Source organism: Berghia stephanieae, chromosome 10 (assembly GCF_034508935.2).
Source record: "Berghia stephanieae isolate SIO BIC M18660-M18661 chromosome 10, UCSD_Bste_1.3, whole genome shotgun sequence".
Classification (NCBI taxonomy): Eukaryota; Metazoa; Mollusca; class Gastropoda; order Nudibranchia; family Aeolidiidae; genus Berghia; species Berghia stephanieae.
Window position 1 is genome coordinate 10,535,323 of NC_088369.1, and position 22,500 is coordinate 10,557,822.

General features: G+C 39.6%; 1 protein-coding gene across 7 annotated transcripts in view; it reads left to right on the forward strand.

The window, feature by feature from the left end:
- The window catches only part of LOC144980494 (pancreatic lipase-related protein 2-like), a 124,500-nt gene that overhangs the window by 2,381 nt on the left and 99,619 nt on the right, over window positions 1-22,500 (forward strand). For 5 of the 7 annotated variants that reach the window (XM_078928110.1, XM_078928113.1, XM_078928114.1 and 2 more), the window contains 8 exons: window positions 185-515; window positions 5,938-6,047; window positions 7,450-7,578; window positions 8,224-8,329; window positions 8,646-8,765; window positions 13,592-13,702; window positions 15,229-15,465; window positions 18,085-18,199. In XM_078928110.1, the coding sequence (XP_078784236.1) occupies window positions 260-515; window positions 5,938-6,047; window positions 7,450-7,578; window positions 8,224-8,329; window positions 8,646-8,765; window positions 13,592-13,702; window positions 15,229-15,465; window positions 18,085-18,199 (1,184 nt within the window). In that variant the 5' untranslated portion in view covers window positions 185-259. The remainder of the gene's footprint in view (window positions 1-184; window positions 516-5,937; window positions 6,048-7,449; window positions 7,579-8,223; window positions 8,330-8,645; window positions 8,766-13,591; window positions 13,703-15,228; window positions 15,466-18,084; window positions 18,200-22,500) is intronic. The other 2 variants (XM_078928115.1, XM_078928116.1) reach the window with 1 other exon arrangement.

Below are 22,500 nucleotides of genomic sequence, written 5' to 3' on the forward strand. Positions count from 1 at the left end.
TATGTACATGCTCATTTTTAATACATTTTTTTTTCCAATTTTGAAAAGTAGCAAAAATCTCTAGGATTTATATGTATTTATTTTTATATTATATTATATATTATAATATATATATAATATATATATATATATATATATATATATATATATATATATATAAATATATATATATATTTATATATAGATTTAACATTTGTTTATTTGGACTTTCTATTCATCAATCTGAGCTTTTGTGAATTCCAAGAATAATACAAGGAAGATGGGAACCATTGAGACATTTTATTCTAGAATCTTCGTCATCGCCTTCGTGTTAAATTTGATACATGTTTTTACATTCGCGGAGGCAGACACACGTTGCTATGACAACCTCGGTTGCTATGACAGCGGAATTTTTCACGCCCTTCCCCAAGATCCCTCCTTCGTGAGAACACAGTACACAGGGTCATGTAGAGGTCACATCAATGACGTCATCATCGACGCCGCGGATAATGAAACGGATTGGAGAATCATAATTGGTAAGAATTTGATACGGATGGAACAGAATAAGGTCCTACTACTTACTTGAGCTTTTATATAGAGCAATAGGCCACTAATCGTGCTCAACGCGCTTTACAAAAGGGTCCCTGACCAACAGCAACATGTAAAATGTATAACAAGACATGACGCCTGTTAGGCGATAATACAATTTTTTTATCCGACAGAGACAATGCTGTTAACGACCAGGTACTTACTTTACATTTCGTCTGAGTACGATGAGAGAATGGGGGAAAAGAAGAGGCTTATCCAATAATTCAACTATGCGCCGAGCGAGGCTCGAACTCAGGACCTTCCGATCCGAAAGCGAGTGCCATGCCAGTGGGCTGATACAATTTAATTGTGACCCCTCGTCGCAAAACGGTGTTAAGTCAGGATGATTAAGTTGCTAAAAAAAATGAATTTCTGCCTAAAATATCAGACTTGGGTTGAGTTTGTATGCCTTAGAGGAGAATGAATATCATATTTTAGAGTGCTAAATGCCAACGCTTCATATTTTATGACCAGTTTTTACTATAATTTGACTTTATGGCATCCGGTTCATCCCGACATACAACTGTTTTGAGACGTTGGGTCACAATTGGTTTGCTTCAAAGCTTTGTTTTTCGGGATCACGTTCTTCGGAGGCAAACCTGTATTGAGGGAACGAATGTCTTTGTTATTGTTTTTTAGCCAGCCATATTTTAATGAGTAGTTCTCACTAAATTTTATCAGTCAGACTATAAAAGTTCAAGGTTACGCTTAGTTTTGTGTGTTGGTAAGTTATATCCGGCAGGCGGATTGTTGCGAGCTTTTTGACTAAACGTAAAGCATCAATGAAAAATCGTCAGAGAACGGTATTGTGCTCGCGCTGTTAATTAGATACTTTCATTGTCAAAACTATCAATAACAATATTAAATGAAGTGAATGCTTTAGTATATTTAAACAAAGACAGATAATATGGACGTTTCGGGTTTCCCCTTCATCAACAAAACACAATGAATGAAAACGTTTCAGGCATGAATGTTGTAGGAGCGCGGGTACTGTAGGAAATAAAGTTCCGTATTATGAACGTCTGGATGAATGTTGTAATAATCAATTAGGCATTGTGAAGCACAATTCACACGGTAAGCCAGTGGAAACGCGTTACATAAATGGATATCGATGGTCGGGCTTCAAACCTCTGAAGTCTCGATTTTCATCATCGGTGGATCAAAACTCTGAAGTCTTGATTTTCATCATCGGCGGATCAAACCTCTGAAGTCCCGATTTTCACGACCGGCGGATCAAAACTCTGAAGTCTCGTAGATTTCACGATCAGCGGATCAAGACTCTACATACGAACTTTGCGCACCATGTTTTATCTCATTTTGGGTGTCATCATATGTCTGATCCGTCCAGAATTAAATCTAACATGGTGCGCAAAGCTCGTATGTAGACTTCGGAGTTTTGATCCGCCGATCGTAAAAATCGGGACTTCAGAGGTTTGATCCGCCGATCGTAAAAATCGGGACTTCAGAGTTTTGATCCGCCGATCGTAAAAATCGGGACTTCAGAGGTTTGATCCACCGATCTTAAAAATTGGGACTTCAGAGGTTTGATCCGCCGATCGTAACAATCGGGCTTCAGAGGTTTGATCCGCCGACCATCAATATATTGGTTATAAAATTATATATCAATTCGTCTTGACGCCTACTTGGTCTCGGGTGACAAGGACACTGGATACATTGACCCCAGAAATGATGTGTGTCAATTTGAGATTCCTATGCGTTAATACTTATAATCAAGGATAATCATTGAAATAGTTTCACATTAAAATAATGTCATTGATATGGGAATTAAACCAGTTTTACTTGGCCACCTCCACATTTTTCAAGCACTGTTTAATGATGAATGATGAATGATGTTTGCAAACATACAAAAGCAAAACCTGTTACAAAACGCTAATACGACCCATCGTTGAGTATGGCTCGGTAGTTTGTGATCCTGTGAAAGAGAGAAAATAATTGAAATGATGCAGCGGAAGGCATGGTCACTGGTGATTACAGAACAGCCATAAACATCATTGGCATTGTAAGGAACTTGTGATGGACAACACTCGAGGAAAGAAGAAAAAAAAAACACAACTAAACTAACATTGTTTTTTTTTTTAAAGGATGTGCAATGCAATATCTGGTAGAACGAACTTCAACCAAGACCAACAATTTCCAGAACAAGGGGTCACAACGACTAACGATTCCTAACACCAAGCTCGGAAATACAAAGTCAAAGTGCGGCTATGTGGTCTAGTGGTATGACACTCGCTTTCGGATCGGAAGGTTCTGGGTTCGAGTCTCGCGCTCGGCGCATAGTTGAGTCCTTGGAAAAGGCTCTTTACTCACATTCTCTCACCGTACTCAGGTGTAAAATGAGTACCTGGCCGTTAACAGCGTTGTCTTTGTCCGAAAAATTGTAACATCGCCTATCAGGCGTCATAATGTCCCGTCCGATATGTTAAATGTTGCTGTTGGTCAGGGATACCTTGTAAAGCCCTTTGAGCACATTGAGTGGATATTGCGCTATATAAAGCTCAATATTTTAAAAAATATGCAATCCTTAAAGCTATCAACAAGTCGACTTTGGAATAACCTCACTGAAAACGAAGTTGAAACACATAATTTGGATCATTGTACGTACAACAATCCTACAATTTATATATAACTATGTCATGTTGGATATCGCTTATGTAAAACTTGTGACAATACACCTAAGGTGGACTACAAGTAAAGGAAGAAGAAGAAGAAGAAGAAGAAGAAGAAGAAGAAGAAGAAGAAGAAGAAGAAGAAGAAGAAGAAGAAGAAGAAGAAGAAGAAGAAGAAGAAGAAGAAGAAGAAGAAGAAGAAGAAGAAAAAGAAAGAAGAAGAAGAAGAAGAAGAAGAAGAAGAAGAAGAAGAAGAAGAAGGAGAAGGAGAAGAAGAAGAAGAAGAAGAAGAAGAAGAAGAAGAAGAAGAAGAAGAAGAAGAAGAAGAAGAAGAAGCGGCAATGTGGTCTAGTGGCAAGACACACGCTTTCGGATCGGAAGACCATGGATCAACTCCCGCTTTGAGAGTTGCAGAGTTTGGTTCTTGAAAAAGGCTCTTTACTCACATTATCTCACCGTACTCATGTGCAAAACGAGTACCTGACCGTTAACAGCGTAGTCTCTCGGAAAAAAATGTAATATCGTCATTTGGCGTCATACCTCGTACTTCAGGTTAATTTTTGCTGTTAGCTCGGGACCTGTTGTAAAGCGCTAGTGTCATCATCATCATCATCATCATCATCATCATCATCATCATCATCATCATCATCATCATCCTCATCCATCGTGGCTTGTACGTACTCTTGAGCAGGTAGCCGGTCAGCTGTCTCCACGTATCAGGCACGTGAAGTCTGCGTTGCTTTGGACTTTGAACTCTCTCCTTACCTATGATTTTCAGTATTTTCCAAAAATTAATGACAGGTTTACCAAGCAGAAAAATTAATATTTTAAACTCAAACAAGCTCTCTACAAAACAACTTTATGTTCTTATTAATTAAACAAAGATCGTTCTTCAAAGTTGTGATATACAAAATCAATATGAATAAGAAAAAATGTATATTGTATCGTAACAAATCTGACGATTTTGCTGTAGGTGGTAAGGAGAGGGTTGAAGCGTCGCCATCGTTAAGTTATAGCCTGACACTGAAACCCAAAAAGTACTGGCATTTTGACGTCATTATTTGGTTTTTGCACCTCCTAGTGAGTTGTCGTTAGTAGAGCTCATGGAAACAAGTTATTTCATTGGTTGAACTATTGAATACAACTCACGATTTGTTTTCTTTTGTGGCAAAAAGCTGGCATTTTGACGTAATTTATTGGTCAGTATCAGGCCATAACTTTACGAAGGCCACGGTTAAAGCCACCTACATTATATTTGGTTTATATTTTTGAAACTGCTCTTATTCATGTTAATAAATGAATAATAAATTGTCAACTTTAAATTTATAAATATTTTTTAAAAAATATTACGTATTAACTCGTTTTAATAGTTAACAATACTCTTCAACAGTTGACTATAAACTATCGGAACAATGGCGGACGGCCTGCCTTATGAAATATTTCTCCCACGAGCATAAAAGCGTATCCAGAGGAAAAAAAAAAACATTATAAATCTGATCATGTTTTGACTTTTACACATTCTGACAGACATATGAAAAGTTATAGCCAGCATGAAGAATAAAAAGTACCGATTTTCTTTGTTTAGAACCAATATGGCCGCCGTTGCTGGGCGACGTGACACCAGACTTCTCCGACGAGTATAAAAGTTTATCCAGAGGAGAGAAAAAAAACATTATAAATCTGATCATATCTTGAATTTTATACCTTCTGATCACATGACATGTGAAAAAGTTCTAGCCAGCATGAAGAATAAAAAAGCACCAATTTTCTTTGTTTAGAACCTAGCTGCTCGCCGTTGCTGGGCGGCGTGACATCAGACTATTGAATCCTATTGCAGAAACATTATTTTTACAAGCCAGATGACATTAACCCGAAGGAACATATCATCTTACTTCCTATATCTGGGATTGGATAGGCCTAATGCAGAAATACAAAAATATCCAAGCTATTTATTCATGAGAGACAAAGGCGCCATTATGGTTTAGTTTACACTGGGATTGGTAATTCGGTTTTCAATTTAATGATTTCGTCTGGCGAATAACCCGGTATTTAAATTCTTTAAAGAGCTATAAATAACTCTGAGCAAGAAAAAAAACAAACAACAAAACATCACGCATACCCAAATTCGACAGGATAAGAATATAAACGACAAAATAACAAAAACAACAACAACAACAAAAAAAAAAGCAACTAAAAAAACAAAACAAAAAAGAACAAAAACAAAAACAAACAAACAATAATAAAAGAGCAAACAAGATTAAAAACAAACAAACTCGAAAGACCCTCAAGACAACCCCACCAACCCCTCACCAAACAAAAACAAAAGAAAGAAAAGACGCAACCCGCCCCCCCCCCCCAACCCCCCCCCCCAAAAAAAAAAACAAACAAAACAAAAAACAAACAAAAACAAAGCCCCCCCCCAAAAAAAAAAAACAACCCAAAAAATAAAACAAAAAAGCTAACTCCCAAACAGCACGCGACAAACAAAAACAACCCCCAAAACGGATCCTCCCCACCAAAAAAACCCCAACAAAACAGCTAAAAACAAAACCCCCCCCCCCCCCCCCCCCCCCCAATAAAAAAAACAAAACAACAAAATAAACAAACACACACACACACACACACACACACACAAAGAAACAAAACAAACCAAAACAAAAAGGAAATCAAACGAAACTAAAACAATTCACCTCTCCATCCAATGCATCAACAATAATCTGTCTGTGTCCAACTCCATCTTCAGATAACTCTTCCCTGGACACCAGTCTGGAGACAGTCTTCATCATCCACGGGTTCACGGACACAGCCACTGCCCAGTGGGTGGCCAGGATGAGAGACGCATTCCTCACCAAGGTACAAACTTTTGCTTTACTCTCATGATTAAAAACAAACAAACAAACAAACAAACAAACAAAAAAAACTGGAGCTTTACACGGGGTCCCTGACCAACAGCAACACGTAACATAAAGAACGAGACATAACGCCAGTTATACGATATTACATTTTTTCAACGCTCTTAACAGCAATGTACTCATTTTACACCTGAGTACGATGAGATCATGTGAGTAAGAGCCTTTTCCAAGTACTCAACTATGCACCGAGCGAGGCTCGAACCCAGGACTTTCCGATCCGAAAGCGAGTGTCATACCACACGACCACATAGCCGCACAACTGATATAATCTATACTGCCTTACTCTGAAAACAAAAAGACAAAAAAAAAATAAATAAATATATAAATAAGCACACAAAAACACGAAATAAACATTTTGGCCAGAAAACGTGTCCTTAAATGATTGCTCGATTAAAATGACCCTCATCTCAAATCATGCCCATGCTCAAACCTGGGACTTCTGAAGATTACTTCAACCGCCCAGAAAAGAAAGACGCTACAATCATCACTGTATTTTTTAAAATTGCTTTTCAACTTTCTTTTGTTCATCGTTTTGTTGACGAAGGGTATGTACTCGAAGGATCCATTGTATGTCCTTTTTCCAACGTAAGGTTTTCCATGTTCACCTTTAAGTTAGAATTTTAACGGCCAGGTGCTCATTTTAAACCTGAGCACGGTGAGAGAATGTGAGTACAGAGCCTTTTCCAATGACTCAGCTATGCTCCGCTCAGAGCGGGACTCAAATCCAGATTCTACTGGCGCGGAGGCGAATGTCATGCCACTGGACCCTATAATATTAATCCGAATCTTCCTTTAATGTCCACCTTCACTCATGAAGATTTTGACATGAAAAATAACATTAGGTTGAAAATTCAGCAGTGATCTAGAAGCTCTGTAAATAAATCTAAAGTGGGTACAGATGTAACTTCCCGTGGTAAATTGTTCCAATCTGTGATGGTTCTGGAGTAAAATGAGAATTTTCTGAGGTCTTTGGTGGGTGCGCGCGCGTGTGTGTGTGTGTGTGTGTGGGGGGGGGGGGGTGAAACTGTCCATGTGGGAAGTCCTGGATGTTCGTGTCCGTGTTTGGAGATCAGGATTTGAAATCACCACCAGGTTGTTCTTTTTCGTGTACATCATGGTCAGGCGTCCTATTTTAATTTTCCTCCTAGTTTGGAGTGACTTCCATTTAAGATGATCAATCGCGTTGCTCACACTTGATGCTTTCTCATAGTTTCCCGTAACAAAATGAGCGGCTCGTCCCTGTGTTGCTTCCAGTTTATCAACAAGGTCAAAATGAATTTAAAAGGTCAAACTGAATTTTAAAAGTATTTAGTCAGTGTAAGACAAAGTTTCCCCGCCCACAGGGAGATTACAACGTGTTCACCGTAGACTGGAAACATGCTGCACAATTTCCCTACGAGCAGGCGGTGGCCAACAGCTTTTTGGTGGCAAAGCAACTCAGTATGTTCCTGGAATATTTGGAAAGAATTCATGTAAGTTGTCAAAGATCATGCTTACTACAACCAAAACTACTACTGCTACTACTACTACTACTACTACACTACTACTACTACTACTAATACTAACTACTACTACTACTAACTACTACTACTACTACTACTACTAATACTACTACTATACTACATAACTACTACTATACTACTACTACTACTACTACTACTACTACCACCACCACCACACCACTACTACTACTACTACTACTACTACTACTACTACTACTACTACTACTACTACTACTATACTACTACCACCACCACCACACCACTACTACTACTACTACTACTACTACTACTACTACTACTACTACTACTACCACACCACACCACCACACTACTACTACTACTACTACTATACTACTACTACTACTCTACTACTACTACTATACTACTACTACTACTACTACTACTACTACTACTACTACTACTACTACTACTTACTACTACGACTACTATAACTACAACCGCTGCTACGACTATCTCACCATCATAATATAATATCGTTCATCACCACAAGCTAAGTTTGTTCTTAGAATATTTGGAAGGATTTAATGTAAGTAGATTTATGATCACTACTAGTACAACCACTTAGCACCACCATCGTAATCTCCCATCCCCCAGGGGCTTTCACCAGACAGAGTACATCTCGTTGGACACAGTCTTGGAGCACAGATCGCAGGCAATGCTGGTGGAGACCTCAAGACAAGTCACGTGGCCAGAATATCTGGTAAAAAAATGAAGAAGAAGAAGAAGAAGAAGAAAAAGAAGAAGAAGAAGAAGTAGTAGTAGTAGTAGTAGTAGTAGTAGTAGTAGTAGTAGTAGTAGTAGTAGTAGTAGTAGAAGAAGAAGAAGAAGAAGAAGAAGAAGAAGAAGAAGAAGAAGAAGGAGGAGGAGGAGGAGGAGGGGGAGGAGGAGGAGGAGGAAGAGGAGGATTAGGAGGAGGAGGAGGAGGAGGAGGCGGCTGAGAAGATGGAAGAGAAAGAGGTGAAAAAGTAAAAGTGTGACATTTGGTCATACTTTTTAATCCTTTTACTTATCCATAGGTCTGGACCCAGCCGAACCATTGTTCAGTTATCTAAATGACTCCATGCGATTGGACAACAAGGACGCCATATTTGTTGACGTCATACATACAGATGGAGAAAGATTCTCAGGGTTTCACGGTAAAACGCTTCAACAGTCGTAACGTCACTTCCCTCGTAATGACGCATGGTATTTTAGTAACTGGCTCTAAACTATCTGAACAATGGCGGGCCCTTATGAACAATTTCTCCGAGGAGCATAAAAGCGTATCAAGAGGAGAAAAAAAAACCATTATAAATCTGATCATGTTTTGACTTTTACACATTCTGATCACAAGACATATGAAGAGTTCTAGCCAGCATTAAGAATAAAAAGTACCGACTTTCTTTGTTTAGAACCACGATGGCCGCCTTTGCTGGGCGACGCGACATCAGACTATTGAATCCAATTCACTATCTATGAGTAGCCTTTAACGTTTATAGTCTAACCGAAATAATCTTGTGAGAACTATTCATCCAACTGGTGGTGAAAAAAGAATACCAAAGAGCTGATCACACCAATTTCATTCACCTTATTGTTTGTAAACAGCCAGCTATAGATAGAACGAAGTCGACGTCCCTCACGTCTCTGATGTTGTTTTTTTTGCCATCCATGTTTAAGAGTAATTCTCACTAAACTGTAAACACGTTCAAGGTTGCACATTGTTTTGTGTGTTGGACCGTTATACTTCCGGATGGCAATGTTGTGAGCTTCTTTGCCAAGCGCATGCTATCAATAGTCTAAATCGAAAGAATCTTGTGAGAACTTGTCACCCAATGGCGGTGAAAAAAGAATACCAAAGAGCTGACTCCTACGTGCACTTATTTGCAGGTCTGATAACCCGATTCCTCATGGGCCCATTGTATTAATGGAAATCCCAAAATATTAAGCAAAATATAGTCCATTACAACAATGTTAAACTAGGCCTATAAGTCTGTTCGGCTATCAGACCTGTATATATGCACACTTTGGCTGAGTCACATCAACTTCATTCACCTTATTGTTTGTATACAACCAGCTTTGTTTTTGCCCAAGGCGGCATCTTGTCAACACAATCCACCACTCCAGAAAGACAAAACAAAACAAAGAGTGTCCCCCCCCAAAAAAAAGACATTTATAAAAAAAAAAAAGAAAAAAAAAGAACAAAAAAAAAATAAAAATAAAATAAAGACTTAAAAATCAAACAAAAACACACACACAAAAACCCAAAACAAAACAAACCCAAACACTAAAAAATCAAACAAAAACACACACACAAAAAAAAACAAACAAAAAAACCCCAAACAAACAAACAAACAACCCCCCCCCCCCCAAAAAAAAAAAAAGCAAACAAAAAATACCCAATCAAAACTGAGGATCCTGTTAGTTCAGGTGAAAGAGCATTCGCTTCGCATACAAATAGACAAAGATCAATTCCGGGTGCTGTCGAGATTTTTTTTTCTGACCCCCCCCCCCTCCTTCCTCGGTCCACCCAGTTTTAATTGGGAAGCTGGTTTTGTTAGATTTGGCGGAAAGTACTCGGCAGATAGACTAGCGCCCTATCCAAATTGATATTTTCCGTTTCACTCTGTAGAACCCGAAATGAACTCCGGCTCCACGGGCCTAATGACTCTGAAGAACTTCCTTTATACTTACTTAATCCTCTTCGGGCCTTGAGGCACATAGGGCATCCACCAGACATCTCCATTTTTTGCGATCGGCTGCTTTTGCGGTGGCTGTATAGACAGTTCGAAGATGACGTCACTCAGGTCTTTGTTATTGTTTTTTGCCCTCCGTGTTTATGAGTAATGCTCACTGAACTGTATTAACCCGACTATAAACGCTCATGGATACACACAGTTTTGTGTGTTGGTCCGTTATACTTCCGGATGGCAATGTTGTGAGCTTCTTAGCCAAGCGCATACTATCTATTTCAGGCCTGCTTCCTTGAATTCTTTCTCCATGGTCCTTCGCCAGGTTCCTTTGGGTCTTCCCCGCTTTCTCTTCCCATCTGCTGTCCAGTACAAGACTGTCTTGGGAAGTGACCCTTGTTTCCATTCTGGCCACATGACCCAGCCAACGCCATCTTCTTCTTTTTATTTGGCTTTCAATGCTAGTGCAGTCAGCTTTCTTTAATAGATCCACTGTTTTTATTTTTGTACGCCAAAATAAATTAAGAATTCTTTTTAAACACTTGTTCTGAAAGGCTTCTACCTTTATAGGAATATATATATATATATATATATATATATATATATATATATATATATATATATATATATATCTAAACTCCCTTTTGCGAGCGTCCCTCTCACGCCATGGGAAGGATGTCGCGTCAGTAAGGTTTAGGGTTCGACTAAATATTGCCGCTCAGAGCGCTTTACAAAGGGTCCCTGACCAACAGGAAGACGTAACATGTAGAGCGATACATACATATTTTTCGACAGAGAAAATGCTGCTAACGATCAGGTACTCATTTTACACTTGTGTACGGTGAGAGAATGTGAATAAGAGCTTTTTCCAAGTACTCAACTATGCGCCGAGCGAGGCTCGAACCCAGGACCTTCCGATCCGAAATCGAGTGTCATACCGTAAGACCAAATAGCCGCAAATATTCTCTGTTGTCAGCTTGCACTACTCAACTTCTTTCATTTCATATCATTAAGATAAGTGTCTGCTACACTCACTTTTTTGGAATATATATATAATCCCACGACAGGAATATCCATGTCAAAGGGGAATAATTCGTACTTTTTTAGCGGAACAATATAATAACAGGATTACTTCCCTTACATTTACCACATAGCTATTAATAAATTTCCACCTGATCAATTTTTATCAAGATCTTGTTGTGACTTTAGTACGGAGGGCACTGTAAACTCATAGCCTGACACTGACCAAAAAATGACACCAAAGGACAAGTCTTTGGCAACAAAAGAAAACAAATCGTGAGTTGTATTCAATAGGTCAACCAATGGGATCACTTGTTTCCTTAAAAGCTTTACCAACAACTCACTCGACCCTGCACAAACCTTACAAATAACGTCAAACTATAGATAGAACGAAGATGACGTCAATCAAGTCTTTGTTATTGTTTTTGCCATCCACGTTTATGAGTACTTCTCCCTAAACCGTATGAACCAGACTTTAAAGGTTTATGGTTACACATCGTTTTGTGTGTTGGTCCGTTATACTTCCGGATGTCAATGTTATGAGCTTCTTTGCCAAGCGCATACTATCTATAAGTCGTAGTGTAGTGGGTCCGAGCGTAGCCATCGTTAACCGATAGCCTGACACTGACCAAAACTTGACGTTAAAATGCCAGTCTTTTGCCATAAAAGAAAACAAATTGTGAGTTTTATTCAATAGTTCAACCGATGAAATAACTTGTTTCCTTGAGCTCTACTCATCATCATATCTTGTCGCGCCAGTGAGTCAGCCAGTCCCGGGCAGTCTGGTTGCATTCCCTCAGGTCAGCATTGGTGCAGTGAGGTCCCAGCGAGCATTTGGACAGGATGTGGTCCATGGTCTGTCTGGGGTGACCGCATGGGCATTTAGTGCCCGGTGATATTTTCCATTTAAAGAGGTTGGTGGCGGTGTTTCCCACCTTTGCTCTAGCTCTGCTCAACGCCACCCATTCTTTTCTCTTGATGTCTGTGCCTGCTGGGAGCTTTTCTGTTGGGGGCTGGAGGGCATCGTTTGCTGTCTTGTCCCATTATACCCATTTGTCCAGGCGGAAGAATGCTGAGTGGTCTGGGTGAAGGCTCTCTACTGTGAGGAAGCTTTTCCTTGATTTGAGCCTGCTTTTGGGGCAATTGTGGTCATGAAGGGGTGTCTCTGGTCCATTTCCTGTTTGTATTTTTGTATTTGGGCATGAGGTTCCCTCCGGATGTGTGGTGGGGCTATTCCTGCTGCACGGTAGACCAGTGGTAATGGTGTTGCTCTCAGCTGGCCCGTTACGATCCGGCAGGCGTTGTTGAGCTCGGGGTCTAGCTTGGAGGCATGGCATAATCGGGCTTTACTAACGACAACTCACTAGACGCTACACAAACCTAAAATATGACGCCAAACTGCCAGTCCAAGATTGTTCTAGTATCAGGCTTTAAAATGTTAATAATGTCTATGCTAAAACCCACAAGGACTTATAGTTTGACTTCATTTTTAGGTTTTTGCACGCCTAGTGAGTTGTCGTTAGTAAAGCTTAAGGGAACAATTTATCCCATTGGTTGACCTATTGAATACAACTCACGGTTTGTTTTCTTTTGTGGACAAAGACTTGTCTTTTGACGTCATTTTTAGGTCAGTGACAGGCTATAAGTTAACGATGGCTGCGACCTGACTCACCTGCTCAATACTCAATGATTAACATGTTATATAGATAGTATGCGCTTGGCTTAGAAGCTCATAACATTGCCATCCGGAAGTATAACGGACCAACACACAAAACTGTGTGTATCCATGAACGTTTATAGTCAGGTTAATACAGTTCAGTGAGCATTACTCATAAACGCGGATGGCAAAAAACAATAACAAAGACCTGAGTGACGTCATCTTCGAACTATCTATAACTCAGGTCTTTGTGTGTAATTTAGCCAGCCCTTTTTTTATGAGTAGTTCTCACTAAATTCAATTAATTTGTGTGTGCTGGCAATGTTGTGGACTGTTTGGACAAACACATAGCATCACTAAACTTTCATGTTTATTGTGTGTTAACCTCGTGACCCCAAGAAGTCGCGGGAAGTAATGAAGATGCATTCCTACAGATAGTGTGCGCTTGGCTCAGAAACTCACAACATTGTCATCCGGAAATATAAAGGATTAACATACAAAACTATGTGTAACGTTCAACGTTTATAGTCTGGTTAATACAGTTAAGTGAGAATTATTCATAAACATGGATGGCAAAAAAACTTTTCTTCTTTCTCTCTCTCTCTCTCTCACTGTCAAGGTTATGGGAGTCTTCGAGCTCAAGGTCACGTGGATTTCTACCCAAATGGAGGCACAAAACAACCCGGATGTAATGATCCCAATTCTCCCTTTGGAATCATGTCAGGAAAACGTATGTTTATTATTAGAACATCATCATCATCATCATCATCATCATCATCATCATCATCATCATCATCATCATCATCATCATCATCATCATCAACATCATCATCATCCTCATCCTCATCATCGTCGTCGTCGTCAGCATTATCATCATCATCGTCTTCGTCATCATCAGTATCCACCTGCTCCTCCCCCCTCGGCCTCCTCCTCAGATTCTTCTTCTTCTTCTTCTTCTTCTTCTTCTTCTTCTTCTTCTTCTTCTTCTTCTTCTTCTTCTTCTTCTACTACTACTACTACTACTACTACTACTACTACTACTACTTCTTCTTCTTCTTCTTCTTCTTCTTCTTCTTCTACCGAGACCTTCAATGATTATCAAATTAAAACAAAACAAATAATTTATTTCACATTAGATTCCACATTTCCTTCAAACATCTTTTAACGCGGCTATGTGGTCTCGTGTTATGATACTATCCGGATAGGTAGGCCCAGGCTTCTGGCCCCGCTTTGAGCAGCGCATAGTTGAGTCCTTGGAAAGGGCGCTTTACTCGCTCAGGTGTAACATGAGTACCTGGACGTTCACAGCGTTGTCCCAGTTTGAAAAAAAAATGTAATATGGCCAAAACGCGCTATGTCTTGTTCTGAGGTTTGAGGTTCGATCCCCAGCTGAGGAAGATTGATTATTCGGAGTGGTATATTTCTTGTATTATTCTTTCTTGCTTTGTCTGCCACTATTTCATACACGTTTTTTCAGATCTTGCCTCATCCTGAATGTTAAATATTGCTGTTGTGTTGATTCGTGATCTCTTGTAAAGCTCTTTGAGCACGTTTAGTGGGTATTGCGCAATATAAATGTTCAAGTTTAAAAAAAATAAGTATCCAAATCATCCCGACATATTGCCGTTTTGGGACGATGGATCACATGTCATGATACTTTCAATACATTTTAAATGGGAAGCAGGAGTCGTGGCCCTTCACCTTTTTTTCTTCCCAGAAACCGTAACTGCCTCTTTCTGATGGTATGGATCAAAATTCTTCCTTTTCTCACCTTCTCCAACACTTCCTCGTTCGGATACCGGTCTGTCCATGATAGCCTCAACATTCTTCTATTCAGTCTATATTGCTCTATATAAATGCTCTTTAGAAGTGTGAAAGCAGGTCCTCCTCGGGACAACAATGTATAAACAATGAATAGGTTACCTAATATTAAATCCTAAGGTGACATAGCTATTTTAGCAGCAGGATGTATTGGCAGACGTTTATGATTACGGGGCGTAAAAGGGCGAGGATGGATGATCTTTAACGATGAGACAACCAGCATATATTTAGCATATAAAAGCTCAAGTTTTTTTTTGTTTTTTGTTTTAGGCTAGAAAATAAGATGCCATCACTCTGAAACTGGTATATCCGGTTGCACAATGTATGTATCGTATCCAGTCCTCCTGAGGACTGGTTTTATACATCCAAGGAGATTAGAACCAGTATTATGACATCGCACTTTTTTCTCCTTATTCCTTTTGAAAACAAAACCAGCCCTCCAGCAAGCCATCGCCTGCAGTCACGCAAGAGCGATCGACCTCTACACGGCATCCCTTGAATCGAACCATCAATGTGTCTTCAGTGCCCATCCATGCTCTTCGTGGGAAGACTATGACCAAGGAATATGCGACGTATGTCCTCAGGGACGATGCCCATCTATGGGCTATGGAGCATCCAAGGCATTTCTTGGAAACTATTATTTGAGCACATCAGCCGAGGAACCGTTTTGTGGTGAGTATCCGGTATCCCCACCATAATATTCTTTGCTTAACTCTCTCCTAACCAGCCATTTTCAGGATTTTCCCCAAAACTTCACACCCAACTAACACAAAAATATATTTCTTTCTACTCAAACACAATAGCATTAACATTCATGAGGTAGGCATAGGGAGTTCTTCATAATTTCTTTAGCAAAACATACTCTACTGCACACTGTTCATTTCCTTTAAATTTTATGACGTGCAAAAGAAATTTGAATAAGAAAAATGTTAGTTGTATCGTAACGAATGTGACGATTTTCCAATAGTTGATAAGGGCATCCTTTGGTTAAGTCACTCAGAGTGTAATCGTCCGATAAGTTAAGTGTTTCTGTTGGTTAGTGATGCCTTGTAAAGCGCTTTGAGCATGTTTAGTGGATATTGCTCTATATAGATAGAATGCGCTTGGCCAAGGAGTTCACAACATTGCCATCCGGAAGTATAACGGACCAACACACAAACTCTGTGTAACCATGAACTTTTATAGTCTGGTTGATACAGTTTAGTGAGAACAACTCACAAACGCGGATGGCAAAAACAATAACAAAGGCCTGAGTGACGTCATCTGCATACTATCTATACAATGCTCAAGTAATGTGATAATCATTTCATGCATTTCTTTCTCATTAACATTATGTATCCGATTCATATTTATTGTTAACATGTCGACTTTATGTAACTTTACAGGGTGTTTAAAGACCAATAATTGGTCTATTTAACCCGTAATTGTTACATTAATTGTTATATTAATTTTTATATTCATTGTTAGATTAATTGTTATATTAATTGTTGTATTAATTGTTATATTAACTGTTAGATTAATTGTTATATTAATAGTTCCAAGCGATGTTGAGTTCAGTCATTCATGAGATGGATAAAAGAAAACGAAAAATTCTGACCCCAGCATTGTTCCCTAGAATAAATCACTTAACATACATTATTCAATTCGATTCAGGAGAGACTGACTACCTAGGCTATGAGGTCTAGTGATGTGACACTCGCCTTCGGATCGGAAGGTCCTGGGTTCGAGCCCCGCTCTGAGCGGCGCATAGTTGAGTCCTTGGAAAAGGCTCTTTACTCAATTTCTCCGACTTTACTCAGGTGTATTATGAGTACCCGGCTGTTAACAGTGTTGTGTCCTTTGTAAAGTGCTTTGAGCACGTTCAGTGGATATTGCTCTATCTATATAAATGCTCACATTATTTTACACGTCATTTTGGGGGTGATTTGCTTGCCTCAAAAATGAAATTTACCGTGCGGCTATATGGTTTTGTGGTATGACTCTCGCTTTCGGATCGGAAGGTCCTGGGTTCGAGCCTCGCTCGACGCATAGTTGAGTCCTTGGAAAAGGCTCTTTACTCACATTCTCTCACAGTACTCAGGTGTAAAATGAGTACCTGGCCGTTAGCAGTGTTGTCTCTGTCCGAAAAAAAAAAGTAATATCGCCTAACAGGCGTCATGTCCCGTCCTACATGTTAAATGTTGCTGTTGGTCGGGGACCCCTTGTAAAGCGCTTTGAGCACGTTTAGTGGATATTGCACTATATAAAAAAGCTCATTTAATTAAATTTAATTTAATAAGAAAATAATGTCTATTCTATTTGCTTTATTGAAAATAAAGACAGTAACATGCTAAAGAGTAGTCAACGATAATGCCATTATTCTAATCAATTTAGATTTTAATTCACTTTTCCTAAACGGAGTGTCTATTCGTCCTTCAGGTCATATTCTTTAAAAAAGTGTCTTTGATGATATTCGACCTTAAGGACGAATAGGGCTACCCTTTCCTAAATCATGTCCAGTGTTGCTGTTGGCTTGGGATCTCTTTAAGAAAGCTTGAGCCCAATTATTGGATATATTTAGTATTTTTCAAAACAACTTTACTACTGAGCACGTATTTCATCATATTATTGTGACGCTTTATCTAATTTGTGCGGTTTTGTGCTCTTATGATATGGCAATTGCCTTTTGACCGGGAGGGTCCAGGATTCGAGTCTCGCTCTGAGCAGCGTATAGTTGAGTAGGCTCGGAAAAGGCTCTTTACTCACGTTTTCTCTTGAAGTATGATCGGAAGGTCCTGGGTTTGAGCTTAGCTCGGCGCATAGTTGAGTACTTGAAAAAAGATCTTTATTCACCATTTCCCACCATATTCAGGTGTAAAATGAGTACTTGGCGTTAATAGCGTTGTCTTTCTCTCTCTCGAAAATATTGTAATATCGCCTAACAGACGCCTGTCTCGTTCTACATAATTCATGTTGCTGTTGGTCAGGGACCCTCTGTAAATCGCCTTGAGCACACTAATTTAGTGGATATTGCTCTATATAAAATCTCTATTTCTTTTGGATCGGAGAAGGCTCTTTGCTCACATTTTCTCACCGTATTCCGATGTAAAATGAGCACATAGCCCTCAACAGCGTTATATCTGTCGGAAAAAAAAAGAAATATCGCCTAACAAGCGTCATGTCTCGTCCCACATACTGTTAAGGGTTATTGTTGGCTATGGTCGCTTGTAAAGCGCTTTGAGCACGTTCAGTGGATATTGCGCTATACAAATGCTCAAGTTTATTCAAGTACTTTAATTTATCCTATTTCAGGCATGTCCTATGTGGTAGAAGTGAAGACAGCGGAGGGTCAAGGACACAGTTATGGGCGACTCTTAATGACCTTGAACGGGACAAATGGAATGACCAACGTGACAGAACTGAACAGGTACTTTTGGTTGAAACATAGATTTGACATGGTCGAGGTCACATCATCATCGTCATCATCGTCTTCATCATCATCATCGTCGTCTTCATCATCATCATCATCATCATCATCCTCATCATCATCATCATCGTCTTCATCATCATCATCATCATCATCATCGTCTTCATCATCATCATCATCATCATCATCATCATCATCATCTGGTTTCTTGCTTCCAAGCGAAAGCAGCAGCTTGCTCACACTATTATGTTATGATTATCTTATCCAGGATGCGAATTCCGTACCGCAATCGTGTACCGTCGCAAAGCCGCCCGGAAACTTCGTCACAACGCACCGTTCAACTAGAAGCTCTGCTTTTTCGGGCTCTTGACCACAACGGGTACATGTCAGACAGGTGGAAATTCTCCACTAATGTATTGAGCCTGTTGTTAATCAGGTTCTCAACCAAATTCGATTGGCTGCTACCCAATGTCTCCTCTTGCTGGTGGAAAAGCCTGGCAACTTCTACCCCGGTTTCGAGGAGTCGGTGCCCCCCCCCCCCCCGCCCCCCTCGAGTGATTGAATATTCGTCCAAACCGACATCCATCTCATGTATGCAGCTCTGTCCGAAGTCAGAGAAGCTACGTACAAGGGTTGCCGGGACTTATTTCGACTCGAAGCGGGGGCAGGGTCCATAATGCGCTTGAAAGTACTGACGTCCTATGAAAAAAACACAAAACAAAAACAAAAACAAAACAAAACGAGTATTCTAAATTTTGACCAGAAAAAAAACCTCGTCCTTCAAATATCGATCGATTAAAATGGCCCTCATCTTGACAAGGACGTCCCAGGTTTGAGAGCTTTTTTTACAAGGTAAGGGTCGATCGATATTTGGAGAAGGAGGAATTTTCTAGTCATCATCATCATCATCATCATCATGATTATCATCATCATCATCATCATCATCATCATCATCATCATCATCATAATCATCATCATCATCATCATCATCATCATCATCATCATCATCATCATCATCATCATCATGATCATCATCATCATCATCATCATCATCATCATCATCATCATCATCATCATCATCATCATCATCATCACCATAATCATCATCATCATCATCATCATCATCATCATCATCATCATCATCATCATCATCATCATCATCATCATCATCATCATCATCATCATCATCATCACTGACTATAAAAAATTACGTCAAAATACGAGTCAACGACATTAAAAAAACAAAAAATCGAGTGCTTTATCCTTGAGAACCATTAAAGACAAATTCTTATTTGGTGCAATATCCACTTAACGTGCTCAAAGTGCTTTACAATGGGTCCCAGGCCAACAGCAATACTTAACATGTAGGACGAGACATGACGCTTATTATGCGATATTACAACTACATTTTCTGAAAAAGAGTCAACACTGTTAACGATCAGATACTCATTTTACACCTAAGTATGGTTAGAGTAGAGAATATGAGAAAAAAAGCCATTTTCCAGGACTAAACTATGTACTACTCAGAGCGGGACTCGAACCTAGGGCTTTCCGATCCAAAGGCGAGAGTCATATAACTAGATCACATAGTCGTTTTGAGATGGGTTGTCATATAATCACTCTCTTTAATATCTATGCAAACTAAACTCATACGTCATATCGATGGTCAGGGTCTTCAATTCCATTTCCGGTAGCTAGATTTTCCCGACATAATACCGCTTTGAGACGCTGGGTCACGTTTAGACTCAAAATGGATATCGATAGTCGGCGGATCAAAACTCTGGTCTACATAGGAGCTTTTTTCACCATGTTTTATTTAATTTTGGGCGGAGCAGATTTATGATGGTATCAGAGGTCTAATCCACCCAAAATTAAAATCAGAGGTCTGCTAAGCCCAAAATTAAATAAAACACGGTGCTCATCGCTTATAGGGAATGAGATTAGCGAAAGAGTAGCGTCCCTTGATTGGACGTCACCTTACAGAGAGAACGTCAAATTGGTTTTGCGCATGCGTCTCTCTCGTCCTCGCTTTCGGTGAAATGTCTCATGCGCACAATCAACATGACGTTCTCTCTCTTATAACTTCTCTACCGGTGACGTCCAATCAAGGGACGCTACTCTTCCGCTAATCTCATTCCCTATATGGAGACTCGAGAGTTTTGATCCGCTGATCGTGAAAATCGAGACTTCAGAGTTTTGATACGCCGATCGTGAAAATCGAGACTTCAGAGTTTTGATACGCCGATCGTGAAAATCCAGACTTCAGAGTTTTGATCCGCCGATCGTGAAAATCCAGACTTCAGAGTTTTGATCCGCCGACCGTGAAAATCGAGACTTCAGAGTTTTGATCCGCTGATCGTGAAAATCGGGACTTCAGAGGTTTGATCCGCCGATGGTGAAAATTGAGACTTCAGAGGTTTGATCCGCTGATCGTGAAAATGGAGACTTCAGAGGTTTGATCCGCTGATCGTGAAAATGGAGACTTCAGAGTTTTGATCCGCCGATGGTGAAAATCGAGACTTCAGAGGTTTGATCCGCCGACCATCGATATCATTTTGAGTCTAAACGTGACCCAGCGTCTCAACGTGGTATTATGTCGGGATAATCTAGCTACCGGAAATGGAATTGAAGACCTCAGTATTAAAAGTACGTAAGTCAAATTTTCATGATTTTTAGCTCGTCAGTGATAAACCTAAATCATAATCACCTCTGATCACTCACCAATAGAATTCAATAGTCTGATGTTACAACCGCCTAGCAACGAGCAGCTTGATTCTAAACAAAGAAAATCGGTACTTTTTATTCTTTATGCTGGCTAGAACTTTTTCACATGTCATGTAATCAGAATGTATAAAATTCAAAACATGATCAAATTTATAATGGTTTTCTCCTCTGGATACACTTTTATGCTCGTCGGAGAAGTATTTTATAAGGGCGTCCGCAATTATTCCGACAGTTTAGAACCAGTTACTAAGTTACTATGCGTCATTATGAGGGAAGTGACGTCACGACTGTTGAATCCTATTTTGTCCATGGTAAACACAATCTAAGTCCCCTATCTCAATACTACAATTTTATTTTTTATATTCTCTATATAGCCTAATCCAAATGTTTACCTCCATTCTTTCAAAACTAACTTCCTGTCACTTAAGCACTTTTAGCACTAGGCCGACGTGTACACATATGTAGGTCTGACATCCGAACACATTTATAGGCCTAGTTTAAAATTGCTGTAATGGATAATCTTTGCGTCATTAAAAAATAAAATGTCTATTACAACACAATGTGCCCATACAATGAACTGGGTCATCAGACCTGCAAATAAATGCACGTCGCACTAGGCTTTTCAATTGACTGCCACAAATACGAAACTTGAGGTTAATCTCCATTCTTTATTTTGTAGAATAAATATAATTTCTCACATGGCAAAACACCAAATGTTCTTATTTCGTAAGATCTTTGTTGTAACTTCACCTTTACTGCTCTTTAAGTCCGACATAAAACCGTTTTGAGACGGTGGGTAACAAACTGTATTTTTTAAATATCTAATTTTATCCGAGAATATACCATTTGGAGGCAATAGGTCACGCATCTAAAATCGTAGAAAAACAAAACAAAATAAAAAAACAAGCTGACTTAACAAGCTTCGGTGAACTACTTCTATAACAAATTTTCAATAAACTAACCCCAGGCGGCCTTCATTAGTTGTCATAGCAAAGATACTGAAGTCACGTTCCTGTTATAGCGACTTCCTCGGTGTTCGTTGTATCCAGTAGCGTTGCAACCGTGGCGTCCGGATCTCGAAACGGGAACCTGAAAGGAAACTGAACGGAATTGAGTTGCGGGAGGCTTTCCTGCTCTCTGGGAACAAGAGGGCTTGACGTTCAGGTCACACAAACACACACACACACACACACACACACACACACACACACACACACACACACACATGCAGACACACAAAAGATGAGAGGAATATTTTGTCACCTAGCGCGCGCCTGTTCAGGATTGTCGACCTTGGTTATGAACTAGGTAATCGCGCCGTCCAAGGTTGAAAACAAGTTCCTTTACTCAACCAAGCACATAAACACACAACGCACACAAATGCGCGCGCACACATACGCACATGCTTACAAACATAATCAAGACGAGCAATAGCAACAAACGGGAACATAAAAAAACCCCAGGCAAACAAATGAAAAATTACCAACCGTACGTTAAAGCCAGAAAAAGAAATTAGAATAACGAAAGAAAAAGCAATAGCAACAGTGCCAACACCACCACCAACAGTAACAACAACA